The 23,478-nt window shown below is 40.6% G+C and overlaps 1 protein-coding gene across 3 annotated transcripts; it reads right to left on the bottom strand.

The window, feature by feature from the left end:
- Nucleotides 1–4,552: 4,552 nt before the first annotated feature.
- On the bottom strand, nucleotides 4,553–18,853 carry OCIAD2 (OCIA domain containing 2). Of its 3 annotated transcripts, none has more exons than XM_036382801.2 (8): nucleotides 18,719–18,853; nucleotides 16,089–16,218; nucleotides 13,708–13,798; nucleotides 12,887–12,940; nucleotides 11,015–11,062; nucleotides 9,914–10,019; nucleotides 8,644–8,725; nucleotides 4,553–6,227 (listed from the first exon to the last, which is right to left on the bottom strand). In XM_036382801.2, exons 2-7 carry the CDS (start codon nucleotides 16,146–16,148, stop codon nucleotides 8,650–8,652), a joined length of 435 nt encoding a protein of 144 aa, XP_036238694.1. In that variant the 5' UTR covers nucleotides 16,149–16,218; nucleotides 18,719–18,853; the 3' UTR covers nucleotides 4,553–6,227; nucleotides 8,644–8,649. The 3 variants fall into 3 exon arrangements, with proteins under 3 accessions (XP_036238694.1, XP_036238695.1, XP_036238696.1); XM_036382802.2 differs by lacking the exon at nucleotides 18,719–18,853 and adding an exon at nucleotides 18,185–18,495; XM_036382803.2 differs by lacking the exon at nucleotides 18,719–18,853 and adding an exon at nucleotides 16,298–16,394.
- Between the last annotated feature and the right edge of the window lie 4,625 nt (nucleotides 18,854–23,478).

Genomic DNA, 23,478 nt, shown 5'->3' with positions numbered 1-23,478 from the left:
AACACACCAGACCTGCCAGAAGAAGGCTTTGCTTGCTGCCCAGTCTTCCTAACTCACAACCAGAATAAATTCTCTGTAATCTCTTACATGAAACAGGGGGTCTAAAAATATCCTTTTACTTTTTGCAGTTTAGTTTCCTATTAAGTTGTTAGCAGAAATCCACAAATCCTTGGATGTTAATCTCAAGGCAACAACTGGGACAATTTGCATCCCATTACCACTTCAGACCCTTGCCCTGGGTGTGGTGGTTCAGCACAGCCAGTGCAGACCTGGACATGCATCTGCCTCGAGTTTATACTTTCAAAACTAAAAGTCAAGACCCTGGTATGAGCTACTCTCATAATGTGATGCTGCAGTAAGCAAACAAAGGATATATGATAAAGAGGCTGTGCAATCATCTGATACAATAGATATGCAATCAAATAGAATATTCACTTATCCTTGAAAGGAGAAAAAAATCTTAAAATGAACAAGAAGTGGAGACAATTTACCTCAAGTTTGCCAAAACTTGAGGTAAATTATTCAGGATTAAAAACTCATCGTGTATAACCTTTGTGTTGCTGTTTTTCCAGTTGCTCACTGATGACATAGGACTCCATTTTCAGGTTCTGAGATTTTGCATGAATAGTTTCTAAACCCTGAAATTTTTCATTCATTCCTTACACAGAATGATACACATTCTTTTCTACTTCCACTAACCCACAGAGGAAGCACATTTCTAGTGCATTCGATTTTTATTTTATTTATGAAGCTAGTTTCTATATAAATCTAATGCCAAAATAAATAATTTTGTTTGGCTTAATTTTGTACTTTGAATACAATTGTTAATCTTAATTATTTTAAGATAACTAGCATTTTTAAACAGTGCAACTGATTCAAGTAAGGGTGACTTTGGTTGCAGTGGCCAATCCCTAAACATTAATGATGGATTATTATTAACAACGTCAAAATAATTTTAGCTATGGTAAGTAGAAAACATTTCCGCTGGTACAGTGCCGTGGAGTCAGTGCATGCAAAGAAGAGCAAAGTGTGCTTTTTAGTGTCCCTGAAGATTTAATGTTAAGACTGCATGCATTTTTCCTCACTGCCCCTCCACGTGCCGGAGAACGCGCAGCTCTCAGCCCGCTCTGAGGCCGCGTTGTGGCCGGGAGCCGCGGGCGGGCGGGCGGGAGCTGTGCCGGGAGCGGAACGGCACGGAACGGCACGGCACGGAACGGCACGGAACGGCACGGAACGGAACGGAACGGAACGGAACGGAACGGCACGGACCGGCACGGAACGGCACGGAACGGCACGGAACGGAACGGAACGGAACGGCACGGAACGGCACGGCACGGCACGGACCGGGGGAAGCCGGGCTGCTGGAACCGCTCTGACCTGCGGCGGCCGCCGGCCCCAGCTGCCAGCTGTGTAGCATGAGTGAGACACGGGCAGGCTCCGTGCCTGGCACGGCTCAGGGCGCTACATCTGCTGGATCCTGGAGCTAAGCAGGAGAATGGGAGTGAGTAAATAGCAAGCGTTTGCTGCTGGGAAAGGTTTCCTCTGAGTATTACAGATGCGACAGTGTAAAAGGAAGAAGTACCCTTGGGCACGTCCAGCCCAGCCCTGGCAGACCTCAGCCTGCAGCTGGTTGAGTGAAGGACAGGTTTAAAATGTGCCTCTGGGATGAAGAATTAAAGATCTCTTGTTCTGAAAATACCTGAGCTTGCTGATGTGCCTGAACACAGGCTGCAGAAAGCTCAAAACGCCCACAGGTGAGAAGAAACATTTCCAAGTTTGGGTAAGTGGGGTTTTTCTATGCAGGAAGTTGGAAGTGCCATTGCTCTCAAACAATCTGAATGCCAAAGACAGTGGGAAAAGCATCTATTACCACCCTTAGTTCTTTTTCACCCTTCATCTGCAGAGGAAGTCACTACACTGTAATAAAAATAATTTAAAAGTGCATTTTCTCAGGAATCATGAATCTTGTCCTTTCTACACATGAAGATGTTTCAGTCTCCACTTCTAGATATGACCTCCCTGGGGTTTAGTTCATTTGGCAAGACTCTTAACTTGGTTTTTCAATAGCTGCAAGAATGTAAGAATCATCATGGTGGTCACCCTGTCTCCCACACTGGCAAGTGATCCTTCTAGAAGGATATCTTCACTGGTGCCCACTCCTGCCCTTCATTGATCACAGCTGCTCAATTTCCTGACACAAAGGCTGCATTTGGATCATGCAAATGCAGGTGTTTTGCAGCCAAGTCTCTGTGTAGGTCATGTCCCTTGAAGCTGTTTTCTTTGCTCCTACCAGATCCTGTGGCAAGAATGCCCCTGATGGGATTGTGCGGTGTAAACAAGAGTTTCTTTTCTGTTTGGTTTAAATCTGATTTCACTGAGTGTTGATGAGGTTTGATTTTACAAGACCAGCAATTACTTGCTCCCTATTCATCTTTCACTCTTTTACAGACATAGTATTCCTCACCTTGAGATGTTCTCAGCCTAGAAAGTGAGTTACATAATCTCTTGTGATGAAACCACTTTGTATTTCTGATCATTCTTTTTTACTTTTTCTTTCTCCTGTTTCTGTCTCTGTGTTGCACAGTTTCAGAGATGCACTGGAAGCACCATAATATTCAAAATGAGGGCATGCCATAGAATTGCTGTGTAGTCTAAATCTATTTTTTCCCTAAGAATCGTTAATGTTCTACTTGCCTTTTGGCTGTCAAAGACCACTGATCCTATGTCTTGCAACTATGCAAAATGACTCCCAGGTCCCTGTACTGAAAAAGTCAGAGTAATTTAAAACCAACTGTGTGATGCAGTTAGTATTTTTCTGCATTACTATGAAGCTTATTAGTCAGCTTCTCATGCGAAGATTTTTTTCATAGCTCTGTAATTTTGTCATCAAGAAACACTTGTGTTTTCCTTTGGCAGATTATCTGTTAAAATGTTGACCAGATGCCCCCAACATGTCCCCAAATGCCCTCTCAGGCATTCTAGATTTTAAACAGCCTTAAGAAGTCTCATTTATTTCCTGGAGAACCTCATTTTTTTGAGGGACTTACTAGGGAAAAAAAAACCCAAACAAACAAAACAAATAACCCTCCATACTCATATAATGTACAAGTTCTTAGTATTTCAAGGATGTGGAACTACTGCAATACTGATGTCAGAAGTTGGATCCCTTTTTTTTAGTCCTCTCAAAGGGATTTTTCGTGTGTGATGCCAAAAACAAGCTGGGTGAGTGGGACAAATTACCAGCAGCTCTTCCACTGGTAGAAATGGACCTGAGGAAGGGGCTGCTGCTCCCAAGTTAGCATTGCTGCCACTCTGTATTTCCCACAGGGCCTGGTCAAGCATGCTCTTCTTTTAAATCCTGCCCCAAAACCTGCTTTCTTACCAGTTCACTCCAGAGCTCTGCCCTCCTATCACCTGTTGTTGCATAGCATGCCCTATTCTCTCATTCTTCTCTAAAAATACAATAAAATAAGGCCCAAATCTTGGTTTTGGTAGGGATTTATGAAAACTTGGATAGTGAGCTTTCATGTCCCTTTCATTCCCAGTTTTAGAATTCTAGACCAGCTGGCTTGTCTAGAGTCCACCTACTAAGGATTTAAACAGGAATGTGCTGCTTTCAACCTACAATTGCCTTCTCTTCTAAAACACATTTTTAAAAAATTTGGAGTGAATACCATATTTGTAAAATGGATGCCAACAGCTGATATAAAAATCCACAAAGATAAGCAGTCTATTGCAGTTGTTTGTGGTTAATGTCACTGTAGCTTTCCTCTTGCACCCTTTTTCTAGCCATACATTCATAAAGTGCACAGAGGCTTATCTATCTCATACAGCTATCCACTCTGTATGTATCACAGCTGAAGGAGGTATTTGCTTTCCCAATTTTAACAAGTACATGGACTGCACCTAAGCTGTGATATGCCTAAGCACACAGTTCAACTCCCTTGTCTCTGAGTGAAGAAAACAAGTTCAACTTTCCAGATACAAATGACTCACAGGAAGCTGTGTAAGTTCATTGGATTTTTTTAGCCTTTTTTAACATCTTCTGCCAAAGGGGAAAGTACAGCCAATTATCAGTGTAAGAAAACACTAAGAAAAGTTTAGTTTACCTTTGCAAGGTCAAATGCTTTTCCTCCTGGAGACCTCTTCCCCTCTTATTAAAGAAGAAACTGATTACCTAAAATCTTTCCCAATTTTTTTGACAGGTCACTCCTAAATTCAAAGTACTGAACTTCTGCTTCAATTAAAAATAAATTCTTTAACCTGCTTGTATGGAATGCACAATAGCAATGGCCAACAAAGATTAGCTCATTAAACTGCACATAATTACTAAATACCAGCTGCTTTTAACGACCTTTGAAAGAACAGTTTGCCCATTAGCTGTGCTCATTTTTCCTTTGATATGCATAGATTTTGTGCTAATACATCTTATTCACAAATTGCCTCTTTTCATATCTGTATCACAGTAACTCATGAACTTAGATCAACAAAATTAGCTATTCAGCCTTTTGCAAAGTATGGAAACAAAGTTAGAAAAAAAGGAAACAAGAAATTTTATGCATCAGTATATTTATTACAGAAAAATAATGAAAGGTAAAAAATAATCAGAATTACATTTAAAGAAAAGTTCAGTAGCTAAGTTGTAATCGCAAGAGGTAACACCACAAGAACAACCTCTGGGAGTCTGACATGCAAGGTCCTTGTCACACGCATCGCTCTCCTTGGTGTCACCTGGATGTAATGGCTTCCCTCAGATAAGCCAGGCACGACTAACCCTGGGGCAGCTGCTGGCTGTTAGCTTGACAGCAGATGACAGATGAAGGGGAAGTAGCTCAGACATGTCACCAGTCAAGTTTTGGTGGCTATCACAGCATACCCATGACAATGACATGATTTTCACAAAGGAGGTTGCCTTCTCTCTGGGTGTGTAAGCCCCTCTCCCTGGAGGCCCTCCAAGGCTCACCTGCCTGTCAGAGCAGCAGCTGTGACCCAGCACTGCTGTGTATCCCTGACTCCCACTGGAAGTGCTGTGGAAAATTTCTGTAGAAAAGTAACGAGTGTAAAATTGAAACCCCTGTTGAGACAGGGGTTCTTAGTAGCTCAAGAATTCAAGAGGATAAACACCAAGTAGAAAAATATAAAATCTTATAGTAAAGAAAAGAACAGGGAGGCCAGTCTAACCCTTCCCCTTCTGCCTGGTGGCTCCTTGGCTAGAAAAGGCTATGCGAGTGCTTTATCAGGGATTTGAGTATTCAGTCTAATGACTTTGTCAAATCCAGAATGTCTTTTGTGTTTACTAACCAATTAATAGTTACATTATACTTTTCCACACTATATATTTTGCTTGAAGAATTTCTTTGTGTCAAGGTAAAGATGCCCACAGAAGCTAGTTCAAAAGAGGAACAATAGCCACAGGCATAATATTAAAGCAAACAGAAAAAGCCCACAGAAGACAGTCTTCATCGACTGACAGCCAAGGCCAAACTTTTCAGTAACTGCATTTATTTCCATATAAAAGCCATCACTGTGTTTAGGGGAAGTGCCTGCTTTTGATTTGCTGAGATGTTTCATGGAAGACTGTGTCCCGCTGTTTGTAGGGAGCACGTGCCATCTAGGTTTGGGGTTTTCTCAGCACCTGGTGGCCTCAGATTTTATGCAACCATAAACTGTTCCAAAATATTGTGTGTTCTTGTTCATGATTTTGGTATCTCTGGCAAAGTGGCCCTTGTGTAAAATTGGTTTATGGGAAGTTGGTTCAGTAACTGCAGTCTGACAATCCCCTGAATTAGGTACTATTAGAGTACCCCTGAACCAAGGGGTCAGCTCAGAGACTGGATAGCTGCTTGACTGTGCAAACCATTTAAACATCCTCACACCCTTTCTGTTTGACACAGACAAACATTCCAACATAAACCACTTTGTCTGTTAAACAAAGCATTGCCAGCATCTAAATACAATAGACAAATGTAATTTTTCAGCACTAAGAGCTAAATTGCACTGAAAAGAGGAAAATTAATGTGCTGAAAAGAGAGGGGTGTATTTCAAAAAGTGCATCCCAAAAAAGAGGTATTTAGGACAAACAGAACTATGAAACAATATGCAACTATTTCAAATAAGTCAATTTATATCAAATCTAAGAGACAGAATCACAAAATTATTATTTCTAGTCTACAGGAAAGTGCCTTGAAAGAAGATGGTCCATAAGGTTTTAATCGTGTTCACCACATCTGTAAACAGAATAAAATGACCTGTTATTTATGTGAGTGCCACCTTGCTTTCAGTGTGAAATGTGGAACTACTTGGTGATTTCTCAAACATTCCAGAGTCCCTGAGGATAAAAGACATTACCTTTGGACTCCTGGACATGAATACAATTTTATCTGAGTGGTCTTCCCAGGTACTGCCAGAGCTTGCACCACATGCTTCGCATGGATAGTGGCAAGATGTGCTCAGCAGGGGCTCTGTACATTTTTAGAGCACAGCATGCTAAATTAAGAACTTGTATTAAAACATAGAAGAGGTCTAACAACACAGAAAACAACATAATACTTACAGTACTTCTTCTTTTCCTAAGTTTCTAAAACCTGTCCATCAGAATTGATTTGTGGCAAATTCAAAATACCACACTGCCCCAAATATAATGGCTTTTTCATTACAGCAATTGAAACTTGAAAGAAATACACTTACCTTACATTTGTCTTCAAACTAATTTTTTTACTAAGCTTTCAAGCTCTTTTATAAACCAAACAAGAGATCTAAGCTGCTGGTAAAATGTGCAGCAATCAAGGTCTTTGATGAACGTGTGAGCTGGAGCAGGGAACAGGTTCCACAGCAGAACTTTCAGGACCCATTACAGGAAGAAAACAAGGAGATGCCTGTGGCATCCTTTATTCTTCCCCTCTAAAAGCTGCAAGGCTTCTTTGTATTTGAGACAATTTAGAATTTATTTAAAAGCTAATTGGTACTCGCATACCAGAAAAAATATTGTCAGCTCACAGAGGAAGGCTGAAAAATAAAATGTGTTTGGATTGAAGGTTCAGCAAGCTGCAGCTCTGACAAACAGCAGGGGTAAATCCCATAATAAATATTTGATTCCTCTACACAGGTAATTGCTAGTAAATGACCATTCTCAATTAAATATGCTTTGGGGTCCTTACTTGAAATAAGTGAGCCTACATAAACATTTATTTAACACAAAATCTTCAAAAGCAGTTAATCAGCACAGCATTGCAAGAAGTTAATTAAGCTCATAGGTGCTAATGGATTTAGAATGTTATTTATTCAGAGTTATCTAAGTCTGGCTCACTTCCTCCTTCATGCTGGCACTAGCAAGAAACCCTTCAGAAAGTTCTGGGGGATTTTTTACCCCTGTCCTCATACCAAATTAGAGCAGAGAGGTGGCCTGGAGGGCCAGCTCACTCAGTGATCTCTGTAGCTGGCACAAGAGAAACACTGCTTCTTTTGGCGCAACCCAATGAGGTGAGCCTAAGCCAAAGTGCATTTTCTGCTAGTGGCTGAGCACTTGCAGCACTTGATATAAAATGCTGAACCAGTGGCAATGTTGATTAAAATCAGGACTTTATTCTAATGCCTTCTTTAAGGACTCTGAAAAGTCTTTCCAATCCTCACTGCCACAATGTATTGCTGCATAGTAAAAGTCCATCAAAATCTCTCATCTGGGCAAGTGAACAGGTTCTGATAGGATATGCCTCCTTATAGACTGTCTGTGGGCATGCACTTTGGAGTAAGAAAGGCACCATCACCAATATCCTTGTCCAAACTGGTACATTATATATGCTAGACTCAATGCAACAATTTCTGTGTCAGACTTCTGTTCTTAGCTGAATAAACTCCCATGGCAGGGTTTCAAACAGGCCCTCTGCTCCCCTCTCTTGCAGGCAGCTGAGCTATTTGCAAACACTTTCACACATTCTCCTGCCTGTGAGAAATGTAGGCCAGCTTACCACAAGCAGACAGTGTGAAAGCATTCTTAAAAAACCCAGCTGCTGGCCTGTTTTTCATAGAGTGCAAGTCCTTTTAAACACTTGCCTACCTTCTACCCTGCAAACCCTCCTTTTCCACAGAGGGAACTTCCCCCTTTCTAGGGTGAGAACACTTCATGAGCCACGTCCCCTGCCCCACCACAGCAGACTGCTCTTGCACCCACTTTCACACTACCCTACTAAGGCTCTAGCCAAATTGTAGAACTGAATGCAAAAAACCTACACCCAGCTGTGTCTGCTTTTAGTTCTCAATACTTCAATGCATTTTTAAATATCAACAAAATCCATAATTATTTGATTCTTAAATAAAACAAGCTGAAAATTGAAAGGAGTTGTATTTGTTTTAATACGAGCAGTCAATCCAAATTAATTCCACTTAGGTCAATCATCAATACTCAGCTACACTAAAGAAAAAATTCCACAGAGATGGGGGATTTAAAATTAGTATGAAAGGTATGTAAGGTAGAAATTAAGAAACAAAATTAATCAGGAATTACAAATACAGAATATTTCCTTGAGTAATGCTTGGATTTTGATCCATTGTTAAAATCTGTAATTTACGCAATATTGTTCAAAAGAAGAATACCATTCACCATGGAAAATAATATGAGATTTAAAAAAAAATTACAAGGTTGCCTACCTGGCACTAAGTTGCTGAAGAACCTTCTCTCTCATTTGATCCCAATTTTGCTTTACATTCTTTGCAAGTATGATGACACTTCCTACAATATGGAAAGCAAATAAAACATTGAAGAATTTTGCTGGGTTTCTACTAATACAACCATAGAGCATGATGGTAAAAGTTCTTGAAGAAGTAATCTCTTGCCTAGATTCCCCAATTTTTGTAATATGGGATATAAACTGCAAAATATGACATCTAAATGCCTCAGACAATAAATGCCCATTAATTAATATTAAGTACTCCTTCTAGCAATTGCTAAATATAACAGGATTTTATAAGCAGCAAAGGACAGTCCATGTCATTGTACCTATGAGCAAACTGAGCTAGGAGTAAGGTGTTTAACACTTCATGTAATACCAAGTATATACTTTGTTATGTGGGGGAAAAAATACAAGTAGACAAATAGACGAACATTGAAGAAGCTTCCCATTATCAGTCAGGTACTTTTGTAGCCATAAAAGCTCATGCTGGTCTGGGGGAGAGACAAAGGAGAAGACAAAGGAGAATGGTTTTATAGATAGGACTTTTGGAAATGTGTTCTGTGGGCAAAAGGTTTATACAAGAAGCCATATTGAGAATGGAGAGTACACCAGGCAGCTGAAGGAGGAGCTGGGAAGAAAATCAGAGTCTGATTTGATGGGAAGGAGTACTTTATGTGAAATTAAGAAAACAATGAATAAAACATTCATGGAGGCACCAGGTGACAGAAGTCAACCACTGAAATCTATTCTATGGTTAGAGGTGCAAGGTGGAAAAAGCACCCCCTCAGTTTGTGCTCTTCATGGTTTGGCATGACAGCATGAGGTTGGGCAAAGCCATAGAGGAGAGGGAGGTTGGAATACGAACTGAGATTGACACTGTTGTTAAAATATGAGAACATTATAAGAAAATCTGTAGCATATTTGGCCTGAGGTATGTTCCAAAGGAAGACTCAAAGGATCAAAGTGATAACACGGACAATCTTAGCAGTATGATACTAGAAAAGAGACTGAGCAACTGTTGTCACATCACACCTAAAAGTACAGTAATTTCATTTAAATAATGGATATCCTAGTAACAGGTATTACAATGAGTTTAATTTGCATTTTCTGAAGAATGCGTAGTAGTTTCTAATACTGTGATATATAGTCCAAGAGGAGTATCTCAGTATCTAATAATAGAATTTAAATTCATAGTTTTGCTCCATATAATTTTAGTGTGTTTTAGACTATTTTAAATTAGCACAGACCTTTTTTGTTGTGGACCAATTGGTGCAATACCCATTTTCTGAAACTTTTTTTGGCATTCTCCCATGTATGACATCTTTCCAATGGCAAAACCCAAGACACCAGCAACTACAGAGACAGATAACAAAACATTGTTAATACAACAGCTTAAATCAGGAGTGTGCTATTGGCTCCACTTTAATCATATAACAAACTCTGTACCACATCTTCTCAGAACATGTCACAAACACATGTGAAATTATACAGGGTTTACAGGGGTGAATTCAATAACTACTGAAAACTGGTTACCTATCATGAGAGAGAACAACTGGTCCAAAATAATTGATACAGAAAAAGGATTTAATATTCCTGTGTACAGGAAAATGAGATAATATTTAAAGGACCAGATTATAGAAAATAAAATTAAGTCACAATGTCAGCACTAACAGTTTTTGCCTTTGATTGCACAACATGGTTTACTTCTAATTGATCACACTTTTAACACCAACTTCTCTGGCCTTCTAAGAAGCTGGAACATCAGCTTGCCATACTGTTGCACTGTGGCTTTCACTCACAAGAGTCAGAATAAAAGACTACTTCAATGTCCTTGATTTCCTGCTGAATTTCTACTGGAGAGGGAATCTATTTAATTTCTTGTCATTTACGAGCCACCTCAATGTACAGTACAGTTCCTGTGCTTCTATCTGTTTTCTTTATCAATCCATGGTTCTAATTAGACAGTTGAGATCAATCAAACATATGTAAAGGACCGTACTATTTTATATATTATAGTATTGTGACTTCTTGATACTATAAATTGTGCAATTTGCCAAGCACAATGAGATGACATAATTTATAAAACAAAGTGGAGACTAGAGTTTATACCAATTTGAGATACTGTGTTACATAAATATAAGCTGCTACTGAAAATATTTACATTAGAAGAATCTCGTTTCATACATTTATTTTTAAACACATCAGAAATCTGATTTCCTAATCTGCTGGGGTAACATATAAATTGCAAAAAAAGAAGATTTTGGAAAGAAATTCAGAGAGATGCATCTTTACAGGCATATTGCCTGTAAAGAACCTTTTCTTTCCTTTTAGAATTGGGTACAACTTACTTGCCATCTTGGGGAATGGACCAAATCTTGGACTTGCTGAGAAAATGCCTACAATAAAAGGAAATAGTCAGAAAGCTTATTCACTTGAGGAACTCAGCAGCACTCAAAACCAGCACTAATTTTCCTACAGATTTTGCATTTCTTAAGGTGAAGATGGTATGAAGTCCATTAACTCAGATTTCAGTACATCAGGGCACTTTCTATTCCACTAGTTCTTAGTGCATGTGTTTTGGGGCAGTTCTAGAGTCATAGGAGGAAGAGAATCTGGACTTTGCAGGATTCACCTCAGGCAGGAGTTCAGAGTGCAAACCAACATGAAAGCAGCAGTGTGAACCAACATGTCTGCCACTGGTGTCACCTGCAGCACTGCAGAGGAAGTGATGGTGGCTTATGTTTCAGCACAAACCAACCCTGCATATAAAACAGCAAAATTAAATCTCTAACACAGGGTTCAGCTCCTTGTGCTGTGATAAGTAGGATGAAACTGCTCTTTGGAAGCTTTCCATGGCTATCAATTAAAATTGTACCACTGGTATCTAGCCTTCCCCTGTGCAAAGATCACACATTTTGGCCTTTAAGAGGAGAACACAGTGTGCTAAACAAGAAAAGCAAAAAATTATCTTTAGCTTTTCCACCAAAATCCACATTCCCCCAGTTATCTCAGGAGGTGAAGCCAGTATTCCTCTGAGAACTATGTGTCTGGCAGAGGAATGCCATGCTGTGGAGGAGGGCTCCACACAGCAAGATTACCATGGCAAAGGGAAGGGAAGTAAACACTGGTTGCACTGTTACATGCATTCAGACAGTAATAATGAGGCTTAGAAGCTCCAGCATCTTCTAGATGCAGGGTACTGTGTGCAGCCATCAGAAGAAAGTATTTAGACAGAGGATTATTCAGCCTATGCTAAGCACAAGGGCTTTTGCCCACTGTGATCTATGCAATTTTATATTGGGTCTCCTGGGGGAGGGAGGAACAAAAGTGTTGTTTGTTTCTAATCACGCCTCTCCAACTGTTGACACACAGTAATGATTATTTACTAAGAGCATTTGTTATTTCACAGCTGATCAGAAACATCCAAGTACAATGAACAGAAACTGAGAAGAGTACCTGGTGCCAGAGGCTGGCATGTTACTACAGAGACAGCCCCGGTGCCCTTCCTATCACTGCTCACCCTTTTTCCAGTGTGTCATCCTTCTCTGACACACTCTTACTCCTTCCCTCCCTGTCTCCCTACAAGCTCATAGGTCAAGGATGGAGTAGGGAACCCACATCAGCCTCCTGTGATACAGCTTAGCAGACTTCAGGGTGGATGCCCCTCACTCTCTCCCCAAAACACCAACCTCAACCTTATACACAGTCAAGGCCCCAGCAGGGAAACTGAAGGTGCCTGTGCAGAACCAGGTTCGTCCACCACATAAACAGAACACAAATTTCTTTTGTGTTAGCCTGCAGATCATGAGCCATCTCTACAGAAAGCTCTCTGTCTCCTCACTTTGGCACTACTCCTCATCCCTTTGCACCAAAGCTGCAGTCATATTGATACATGGTCAGTGTCAAAACACTGCCAGCATTTTTAAACAGAACAGTGAGAGCTCCAGCCCCCGATGCTAACACCATGCTCGGGCTGTACAACGCTCTGCCCCACGAGCTGCCCCAGTGAAGGCTCTACTCAACTCCAGGTGATCATGGTGACAAAACCCAGCCACCAGTCTTTGGATTTGCAAATTCTCTTTTCAGTTCATGCTCTTGCAAAAGAATGACTGTGGCAATGCACACATAATAATCAAATCACCATAGCAATGATGGTAATGAGCAAGAAGAATATTGATCTTGAAAACCAGCACTTTAATGACATATTTTTTTATCTTTACCTTTTGAGATTAGCCCCTGGGTGACAAGCATGCTCCCAAGAGATAAAGGAAGAGCTGTGAAAATGAAAAGGAGAGTAGCTGGTATCAGCCAAAATTTGCTACATATTTGGCAAATACTCTCTTATACATTAAATGTTTTCCGTTTCTAATGTTAAACACATTATTTCTAAACATTAACTTTGCTCACTGTCTTAATCATCTATTACATCTGCTCATTCAAATTATGTTCTCTTCAAAGCCATGATGTCCTCACACAGTGCCAGACATCAGCCATGCTGTAACATCTGGAGCTAATGCAATATATGTATATTTATTAAATAATAGTTTCCACAATCTGAATATCTCCTCTAAGTACTGCAACACTTCTAATGACAACAACTCCAGTAAAATGCTGAAACCCTTTTCAAGGAATTATGTAATTTAGATACAAACTGAAAGGGTGAAAGTAAAGGATACTAAAACACCAAGCACTGATCTTTTTAGCTGTCATAACATACAAAGAATTTCACAAATCAAAGACACATAGCCATGCCTGCCTTCCATTCAAAGGCAAGGATAAGTATGTAACAAAGTAAAACATTCCTAAGGTGGTTGTTATAATAGACTTCAAGAATGGAACCAACTCTACAACTGCTGAAGTTCAGATTAAACAAGACCTCAATTCAACCACCTTTACCTACAACAATTATGCAAATAACTTAACATGACAGAGTTAACCCACAACAGTGTTCCAACAAAAAAGCATTTTGCAGACAGTTTTGCATACACACATCAAGAAGTCATTCTGTGTGGTGTGGTGAGAATGATTTTGGATCACTCACCTCTGTACCAGAAACTTTCCTGTTTGCATTCTTTAATGATCCTTGCAACCTCTCTGTCTTGAATTTGGGACATGGGACAAAATAACATTGGCTGAAAGCATAAACATGGATTAGTTTACCGAATTTAATCTCACAGGAAGAAAAAAAACCAAATCAATTAAAGAAGATAAATTATTTAAAAAACAAATAAAATACAAAAACCTCCAAGCAAAACTCGTTATTCTGTTGCTAGCAGTGTGATGAAATTGTGATACCCCAATACAGAAACAGAAAGGTTTTAGGTTTTAAGTATAGGTTGAAGTACAAACAACCCATCTTGTTGGTCTTTACTTTCCTAAAATAGCTCAGCTGCTGCTTACCCCAGAAGCATATTGTTTTATATCTGTTAAGTCATTTCATTCTCATGAGCTACATTATGTCTCCCAGAAAGAAATGACAGGAAATAAAGGCAGAGTGGCAGTTTTCAAAAATCAAGTTCTGCTCTGTGCAGAAGTCAAGTGAAGTTCAATAATAGCAGATTTTGCAAGTAGAGGGTCAACACAAATTCTGCCGGACTCCCCACTAGTAGAACTTTCTCTCTGAGCAATTTAAATATATCCATGGCATTAACTGAACTCATACTGGCTTTACCCTAGTACAAATCAGGCTGCCAACAGACTTCTTGAAGGTAGCTCTTTTTTCACCCATTGTGCTTGTGAGGAAAAAGTGACAGTATTCTCCCTTGCATTCTATCCAGGGTATTGGCATGGAAACATATGAGGATTATTTTTCTTTCTTTAAGAAAAGACTCAGTGTTAAATGGGTATACTGGTTTCAACTGGACAAGAGTTTATTTTCTCCATAGTAACCAGTGTGGTGCTAGGCTGTGGATTTATGACCAAACCAGTCTTTACAATACAGGGATATTTAATTACTGCTGAGTAGACCGTACACAGAGTCAAGGCCTTTTTTGTTTCTCAGGCTGCCCCACCAGCTGGGGATGTAGAAGAATTTGGTAAGGGACACAGCTGGGACAGCTGACCCCAGCTGATCCAAAGGATATTCCAATTCCATAACATGACATCGTGCTCAGCAAGAAAAGCCAAGGGAAAGGAGTTGTCATTAAGTTAAAATTAATTGAAATTTTAACATTTTTCTGTAAAACCACATCATCTTCAAACATACACATTCTTGAAAGAAAAACCAGGCATCATAGAAGAAGCAATGCCTTGGAAAAAAGAGTACATTCATCTATTACAGGATTCAGTCTCCTTTTATGCCTGACTCCTTTTATGCATGATTTATGGCCATAATAAGGAAATGCATTTACTGGCCAGAGCCACACATTTCATATTATAGGTAATTAATATCTCAGCCCTTCTTCAAGTACTGCTCCCATAGAAGTTAATGGTGGACCTGGGCAAACAATACAGAATTGGCTCCACTCCAGATCATAGAGAACCTGCTTCAAACTGGTTTCAGAGCAAGGTCATAACGCATACAGTAAAATACAAACAGGCTGCCTGAAAGATAAGGAAATGCATGTCAGAGCCCCAAGTGCACCAACAGGCTTTGCAACCTTTCTGCCTCCATACACACCCTGCCAGCTGTTTAGTTGCTTGAGCTCAGAGTCAGCTCTACCATGGCACAGTTGTGTAACACTGAGTTAGTCTGCTGAGAAAACAGAAAAGCTCAGAGAAAGCAGCTGGAAGCTTTACCCAGGGCCTCTGCCCTTCAGCTCAGGAGCTGTATAAAAGCTCAGGCCCTTGCCTTAACTGTGCTGTAGCTATACCATGGAGATCCTTACCCTGCCTTGCTAACCTGATCACCTAGCTTAGCATCAGACTTGCCTGGCAGTCACTGAACTGACTGTAGGCTGACCATTCGATCTGCTCTCTTCCTCTTTTTGGGTACTGTGATACTGTGCTCCCTGTACCTGAGGCCCTATCCCCTGCCACCCTGCTGTCATTTGTGCCTCTTCCTTGCAGATCAACCCAGTATTGCTGCCCTCTGGTAGTGACCAGTTAGCAAAAAGTCTTATCACATTTAAATTCCTTGATGTCTCCATCAGAGGAGAATGTTCTTGTGCTGTACTGTTCCCTTCTCCCCTTCTGAATATGTGCATGCAGAGCTTCATGGGGACAGGCTGTACTGGACTTGTACTCAGACACCATGGCTATGCCAGCTCATAACTCAGGGCATAAATCAGAGCCTTAAGATTCCCAACTCCCAGCCCTCTGAGCACAGTGAACCAGGAAAAACAACACACCATCCTCTCCTCTCTTCATCTATATGCTTAAACTAACAGACACCTACTTCTCTCTTTCAAAAACAGCAACTGAGGCAAAATCTGTTATTCATTAGCAATAGCATCGAAATAAAAGGGAGGAAACCCAGCTTACCCATCCAGGTTGCTTTATTGGAGGTGTCTGACTTCCCTGTTGACCTGTTTCAGAAGACATTGTCTCTTTCCTTGTAGTCTGCTACTGCTCTTGTTCAGCAGAAGTGTTTTATGCTTGGCTACTTCTCTTTCTGCAAGGTACAAAGGTAGAAAGTCAAGATATCATACTGATATTTGTAAGTCCAATGTTCATCTAGAAAGAAAAATTACCAGGTTGAAAGGAGTGCATTTTTTACAGCAGAGAGCATCCTGATACACAATTTACAGCACAGTTTATCACTTATCAGCAACAAAGACTTGTGCATAACTTAAACAGCTAAGTCAGTAACTACAATTAAATGCTGAATCATGACCTAGTATAGTATGCTCAATCATAAAGAAATGAAAATAAATATGAGCAAGTAATAGAAAACCTTTCTAATTTTTTAATGTATTGCAGGTCCAAGAAACAGCTTCTTTAGTGTGCTGTCCAGAATTACTGCACTACCCTCACTGCCCTCTACACAGCTCTACACCATCTTCCTCAATCTGAGAGCAATTTAATTTTCATCAGTCTCTTGTCACTTAATGCAAAAAAAATGACATAAAATATAAGAAAGACACATAAAACTTTAAAGATGTTTGTGTCAATCAAAAATGAATCAAATTTTCTTTTCTTATCTGCCTTTTTATTCTTATCTACTCAGAAAGCATACTTGTGCAGACGGCTGCATAAAATAATCACTGGAAACAGTTTCTAAATGCTGCAACAGATTTAAAGTGCTTGCCTTTTTCATGATAATAAAACAGCTGAGTCACAGGAGGAAAATAAATAAAATAAAATGAAGGGAAAAGAGTGGGTATAAATAAAGATTACAGCTATCTGCAGTTCGCCATGGGCCTCCTATATTGGCCTAAGTACACATTTCTCCTGAATTATAAGTTATTCAGCTATGCTACTGCTTCAACATAATGAAGAACCCCAAAAATATTTAGCCCTTTAAGCAGCCTCATGGTACATCTCCCATATGGGATGAAAGCTGAGAGCTATACTGGCAAGAATGAAACAAAGAGACAGAGTTGATGTCATCAAAATATTATGTAACTGACTTATTAATATTCATACCTAGCAGACAAGCTGTTTCCTATCTGAGGAATGTACAAGTGTTCTAATATTTCAAGCCCCTGTGTCTTGGAAAGACAACTGTTATCCCAAAAAATAACTATATTACCATTAGCTTACTGAAGAAATGTAATTTCTTGTCGTTTTCTGCAATACTCATTGCTGTTTTCTCAACCTTACACGTGATTCTTAGTGCAACAATAAAGTGTATATTCTGGGAAGAATTTCCCAGTTATATTATTCTGTTTCAATGAAATACCTATATAATACAAGATTAAATCAATGTGGTTTGCAAGGATCAAATAGTCAAAAAACTTATTTGTCTTTTACAAGAAATGTTCTGGATGATTTCTTCATTTTCAGAAGAAAATGCTAATTTTAGGCTCCTGAAAATATCTCACAGTTTGAATACCTCTAATGGGATGACAAAGAAGCAGTATGCAAGAAGACAGCTAAATTTTTCAAATATGAGAGTTGTCAACTTCATACACTGTGTTTTCAATAAAAAGCCTCCTTCTGAATAGGAATAATGACCCCAAAATTTCTAGGGCTAGAATTTCGGAGAAGAAAGGGAGGAGCCAAAATCGTTTGTATTAACTGGTCCAGGCAGTGGGCTGTGATGCCCAGGGCAGGCACCACTCGTCAAAGATTTCAGGGAGGCACTTCAAGGACCATCGTCAGGAAGATGACAAGCCTCAACATGATGTTTCGCACCTATCTGAACTGGTTCTCTGAAATAAGAGCCTGAGTTTAAAACAAAGGCGAGTCTACAGAGTAGCTGCACTAGGTAGTAAATGAAAAGGTCCCTACCAACAGCCTGAGAGCGCAGGGCTGGGGAATGCCCCAGGCCTGCTCAGCCCTGCAGCGGCTGCTCGGTGCCCACACCCAGGGCAGTGCACGCCCAGCCACCACAGCGCATTTCTTTCCTTGAAACAACCAATTAAGCTGGAAAAGGCCTCTAGGATCATCGAGTCCAACCTATGAGCAAACACCACCTTGTCAAGCGAACCACGGCACTGTCACGTCCATTCCAATGTCTAATCACCCTTATTGTGAAGAAATTCTTCCTTATGTTCAACCTGAACCTCCTCTGGCACAGCTTGAGGCTACGTCCTCTTGTCCTGCCACTGGTCGTCTGGGAGAAGAAACCAATCCTCCCCTGGCTACAGCTTTCTTCCAGGTGGTTGTAGAGGGCAATAAGGTCTCCTTGAGCATCCTTTTCTCCAAGCTAAACACCCCCAGCTTCCTCAACCGCTCCTAACAGGACTTATACTGGAGACCCTTCAGCAGCTCCGCTGCCCTTCTCTGGACACGCTCAAGCACCTCAGTGTGCTTCCTGAACTGAGGGCGACGGCGCCGTCGGGCTGCGGCAGCACAGGCCCCGCAGCGGCCGCCTGCGCTGGGCCTGCTGCCCAAAGCCGCGCCCCGACCCCCGCCTTCCCGCGCCGTGACGCCGTTGAAAGCCGGCCCCGCGGAGCCCTCGGCGCGGGGAGGAGGAGTCTGACACTCACGGCCCCCGCCGCCCTTACCTTCCGCGGGCCACCGGAGGACACGGAACGGGATGTGCTGGGCTGACCTGACCTGGCCCGGCCCGGCTGGCCCCAGAAGCGCACAAGTGCCTGCCTTCCGTGCTGAGCCGCGCTGGGCGGGGGCCGGCCCGGCCGGGCTCCCGGGCTCCAGCGGCACCTGCCGGCCGCCGGGCGCAGGGACACCGGGACGGCCGGGCCGCAGGGTGCCCCTCGTGCCCCGCTCCTCGCTCCGACGAGGGCCCCACGGGCACTTCTCGCCTCCCGCTGCGCTGCTCCGGTAGGAGAACAGCGACCACGCCAAGAAAATTCCGCCTTCTCGGATTTCTCCACTGAAATTCAGAACGCTCTTTCAGCAAGGGTATATGTTAGTGAAGGTAACAGAAGCACGGAATCATTAGGGTTGGAAGGGCCCTGTGGAGGTCATCTGGTCCAACCACCCTTGCCAAGGCAGGGCCACCTGGAGCAGGTGACACAGGAACTCATCCAGATGGGCTTGGGACCTCCATGGGCAGCCTGTTCAGTGCTCTGCCACTCTCCGTGGAAAGGTCTTCCTCAAGCTGAATTGGAACTTCTTATGGTTTTAGTTTATAGCCACTGCTCCTCGTCCTGTGGCTGAGCACCACCAGAAAGGGTCTGGCACCATCCTCTGGCACCTGCCTTTGAGATATTTATATGCACTGATAAGATCCCTCCCAGTTTTCTCCTCTGCAGACTGAACGGGCCCAGCTCCTGCAGTCTCTCCTCAAGAGAGATGTTCCAGACCTCTCATCATCCTTGTGGCCTCCACTGAACCCTCTCCAGTAACTTCTGTCTTTCTTGTAGTGAGGACCCCAATATACAACATACAGGGTCTGTCTTACAAATTGAAAATATTTTTTCTGGACATGAAATATTCTTCTTTAAAAAAGAAACTTTTTTGAAATCTTCTTCTTTAAAAAAGAAATTCTACCTTGACCATTTTGGAATGAAAAGTGTTGCTTATCTACTTTGATTTTAATACTACAATGCTTGTAAATAATTAAGTAAATAAATAAATTTTCATATTAACAAGAATTAAAATAAGAAAGGCACTTTTATCAAGCAAAAATAATTTTGCAAGACAAAATTATCCTGAAAATGTCAGTTGGGTGTGGGAGGGGTTGTTCTAGGAATATTGAAAAAAATGGTTCTACTTTCTCTGAAATGAGAAATGCAATGCCTCTCTTTAAGAATAAGTTTTCTAAAACAAAAAATATAAACATGAGTTTTATTCTGCATCTTATTTTAATAAAAAAGGTCGCTGTTTCTATTTCATTTTGCTTTGGGTTTTTTTTTCACAGCAAGACAATAGTTTTCAGTAGAGTATCTAAAATGGTGATATGACACTTCAGTGCTTATCATGAAATGAATAGCCTGTGAGATCACCATTATACTTCCTCCTTTTGCATGACCTTGGCATCTCAGTTTCATAAGAATCATAACACGTAGTTAATTTTCTTAAGTCCAAAAAAAGCTTTCAGCTTCCATGAGTCTCAGCTACTTGAAGCCCCTTTCACCAGACTATTCTCCCACTCTTTCCTGCCAAACCAGAGGATCAGACTTTGCTGCTGCAAAATGTGCTTTTCACGTGGAGGCTGGGCAAGAGCGTTGTCCTAAAACAAGTCTTGAAAGTGTATCTAATACCTTTCTAAAACTGGGATCTAAAAGGTATTCTTGGAAACATACACTAAAACTATTTAATAGATGTTGGCTCCATGCTATTCTGAAAAATGCAATACACTAGAGAATCCCATGTGGAGTGAGTACTTAATAACCAAAAACTTCTTAACTGGTCCAGCTTAAACTGAACATAAAATGAAAGAGCACTGGAATGATAATTTTCTTGTGGGCTATATGTGTGCCTGGGGTAGTGATTGCCTAGAGATAGGATTGTTTGAATTCTTGCAAAAGAATTCTTGCAAATTTCTGTGCAAAAGTGCCTATTAAAAATCAGTTTAAGCTTCTTTTCAATTGTAACTTTAAATGTAAAGTTAGTTATCACAATTCAATATGTTCTTCAAACACTATTTCTTTCCAAGATTTACCTGAAAGTTTTTCAGTGTTATAAAAATGGAGAGAAGGTAATAGACAGAAACCAAATGTAAGTGATTTGGAAGAGTAAACACAAAACAAAAGAGATTCTTACTGCTCCTGAACAAAACCAACTTTACACATCAAAGGAAAAAAAAACCCAAGTGATACCAAAAATAAAACAACCATTATGGTTTGGCTGAGGAATTATCTGTTGTCAGAGTATAAGCAGATCAAGGACTGACATTTCACAAACTCAGGGAAGGTTTACAGGTTCTGGCTGCTTGACTGAAGAACCTCTTAGAAAACACTGAAGGGTTGCCAGGGTCCTGAGGTTCACCACAGTCACCAAAGCAAAGCCTTGCTGGTGTGCAAGTTTAACAGAAACACTCCACGTATGTGTGCAGTGCGTGCCAGCAGGAGGAACTATTACCACTTGTGTTAAACGTGGTTTATTTGTCTGTTACAAAATCAAACCCTGTTAATTGCTTGAAAATTCCCTGAGAAACAAAGCTCCACCCCCTTGCTTTGTAACCATAACAGAGCATGGAAAACGAAGTAAGAATTACACGACAGGGCATTGTTCTCATGCTGATGGTAGTAGGAGTTAAGGGCGAATGAAAAGACATGAAAAGTCACAGCAGGAAACAGTCAACATACTTCTGAGTAAAACATTAAACTGCCCTCACTACTTGCAAGGAATCATGTAAGTTTTCTCTGTCTTCGCTGATTCTTGGATGTACTTCTATTTTATACTTGGCCTGGGCTATCTTTAAGAAGTGAATAGTTGGTAATTATGAAATGTTTAAGATACAGGATTTCCCCTTCTCAGTGTGAAGAACCCAGTAAAGTGCTTGCAGGGACCTGCATGTGTTTGTGTTTCCCATGAGATTGTGACAAGTGCCTAACTGTAAACTCACCCACTCCTGCATTTTTCCAGAGCTGCGGTTTTAATCCTAATCTGTGCTCATACTTTCATCCCATTTCTCTGGCACTTGTTTTTTTCCTCCATTTCTCTGGCACTTGCTTCTGCTTCTTCATCATACTCATTTCAGGCACCTCAGGCAATACGTAAGGACAACTTCTCACAAGGGTCGGAAAGTTCTTTTAAGTGCCATGTGTTTACTTGGGTTTCAAAACATACTTGTATTACAGTTTGAACCCAAATAAAGCATTGTGTTTTACAATCACTAGCTTTAGAAAAGTTTACCCCTGCCAACCAATGTAATTATGGGGCTGTTAAATTCAGATAATTTTGTTATGTCTGCCTTGGGGTAAGGGTGTCTTAAGTATTATTCTAGAATGAAAATGCTTCTTGTTCTGTGAGTGGAAGCTCCTACTGTAGTGTTTTCTTGACTTTACTGGTTTGACATCATTGTATTCCTATAAAGATCAAATATTTTGCTTTATTTTTTGTCAAGTACACCTGTGGCACTCCAGGAATAAAAAAATAATGTAGAGAAAGGCATTGCTACACATATATGTGTAAGCACTGACTTTTGTATTTAAGACATTATACCTGAAAACTCTCTCCTCTTTTGCTCTGATGCTCATACATATATCAGCCCTATGGAGAGCACTAGAGTGTAACTTTGTGCCATGTGAAGCCAAACTTAATAGTTACTAAGAATCTCTGAGACAGTACCCAGAATACAATGGGTAAATTTGTCAGGATCTGCATTATTTTCATTGCATTATGAGTGTAATGGAAGCCACACAAGCATATCAGGTTCACAATTCCAGTCATGTCTTGTTTTACTGGAACACCACCTCTGAACCATGAAGCAAGATACTGTAATTACAGAAAGGGTTGCAAAATTTTTTTGAATATTTATTGGCTGAATACATGCTGTGAGCCTCGAGCTCCACTAAGCAGCTCCAAAAGCAGCCATGTTCTGGTTTATTCTGGCCAAAGTTCTCATCTTCCATTTGCATCACACCACCGCGAGATGAAAGGGTGTCATCACTCACATAATCCTGATATCCAGTCATAAGTGAGCTTGGTGACTATTCTGGTATGACTTTTCTTTAATGAAGAAAAAGAAAGATGCCTTTAGTGACATGGAACTTGGAGAAAACAGAGAAGCTCATTAAATCTATGAGTCTCAATCTTCCTTCCCCTGTGAGGTCAACTTTTCCATCAAAATACTTTAATTCTTCTGTGGACAGTTAAAACACATTTCAAACTTTTAAAACACATTTTCAAATAGCAGCCAAAATTCAACAGAGTTTTTGTAATAACCAAACCCCATCATACTGCAGGGTAAATGAATCACTTGACTTTGAGACTTCTAGGGCAAAATTTAGCTTAGCACTATGTCCTCTTGATTGTGTAGACCAGACTTTATTGCTAATAATAGGTCATATAGATGTTAGGTGTTTATAGTTTACTCCTATGGATTTAGAGTTTCACAAACTGGGGAAAGAAAATGCATACCGTAAGGTTTATTTAGAATGGGACAGTCTTTTTAACACAAATTAGAAGATACAGATGGTGGTTCTACAGGATGCTGTATGAAGATTATTAAAATTTAAGATGATGGTATATTCCAACAGCAAAAGGACTTCTTAGTTCTTAGCTTATATTTACAGTTTTGCTTTTCATGCCCCCCCAAAAATTCTAAAATTGAGATTTTGTTTATGTAATCTTTTTGCCAGAACTTGGCAGCTGTGATCATGGCTGGCTCAATTTAACTGACGATTTCTTCTAA

This window comes from Molothrus ater, chromosome 4 (assembly GCF_012460135.2).
Source record: "Molothrus ater isolate BHLD 08-10-18 breed brown headed cowbird chromosome 4, BPBGC_Mater_1.1, whole genome shotgun sequence".
In the NCBI taxonomy this organism is placed as follows: domain Eukaryota; kingdom Metazoa; phylum Chordata; class Aves; order Passeriformes; family Icteridae; genus Molothrus; species Molothrus ater.
The sequence above is the reverse complement of the archived record's forward strand: the minus strand, read 5'-3'. Positions and strand labels throughout refer to the sequence as shown.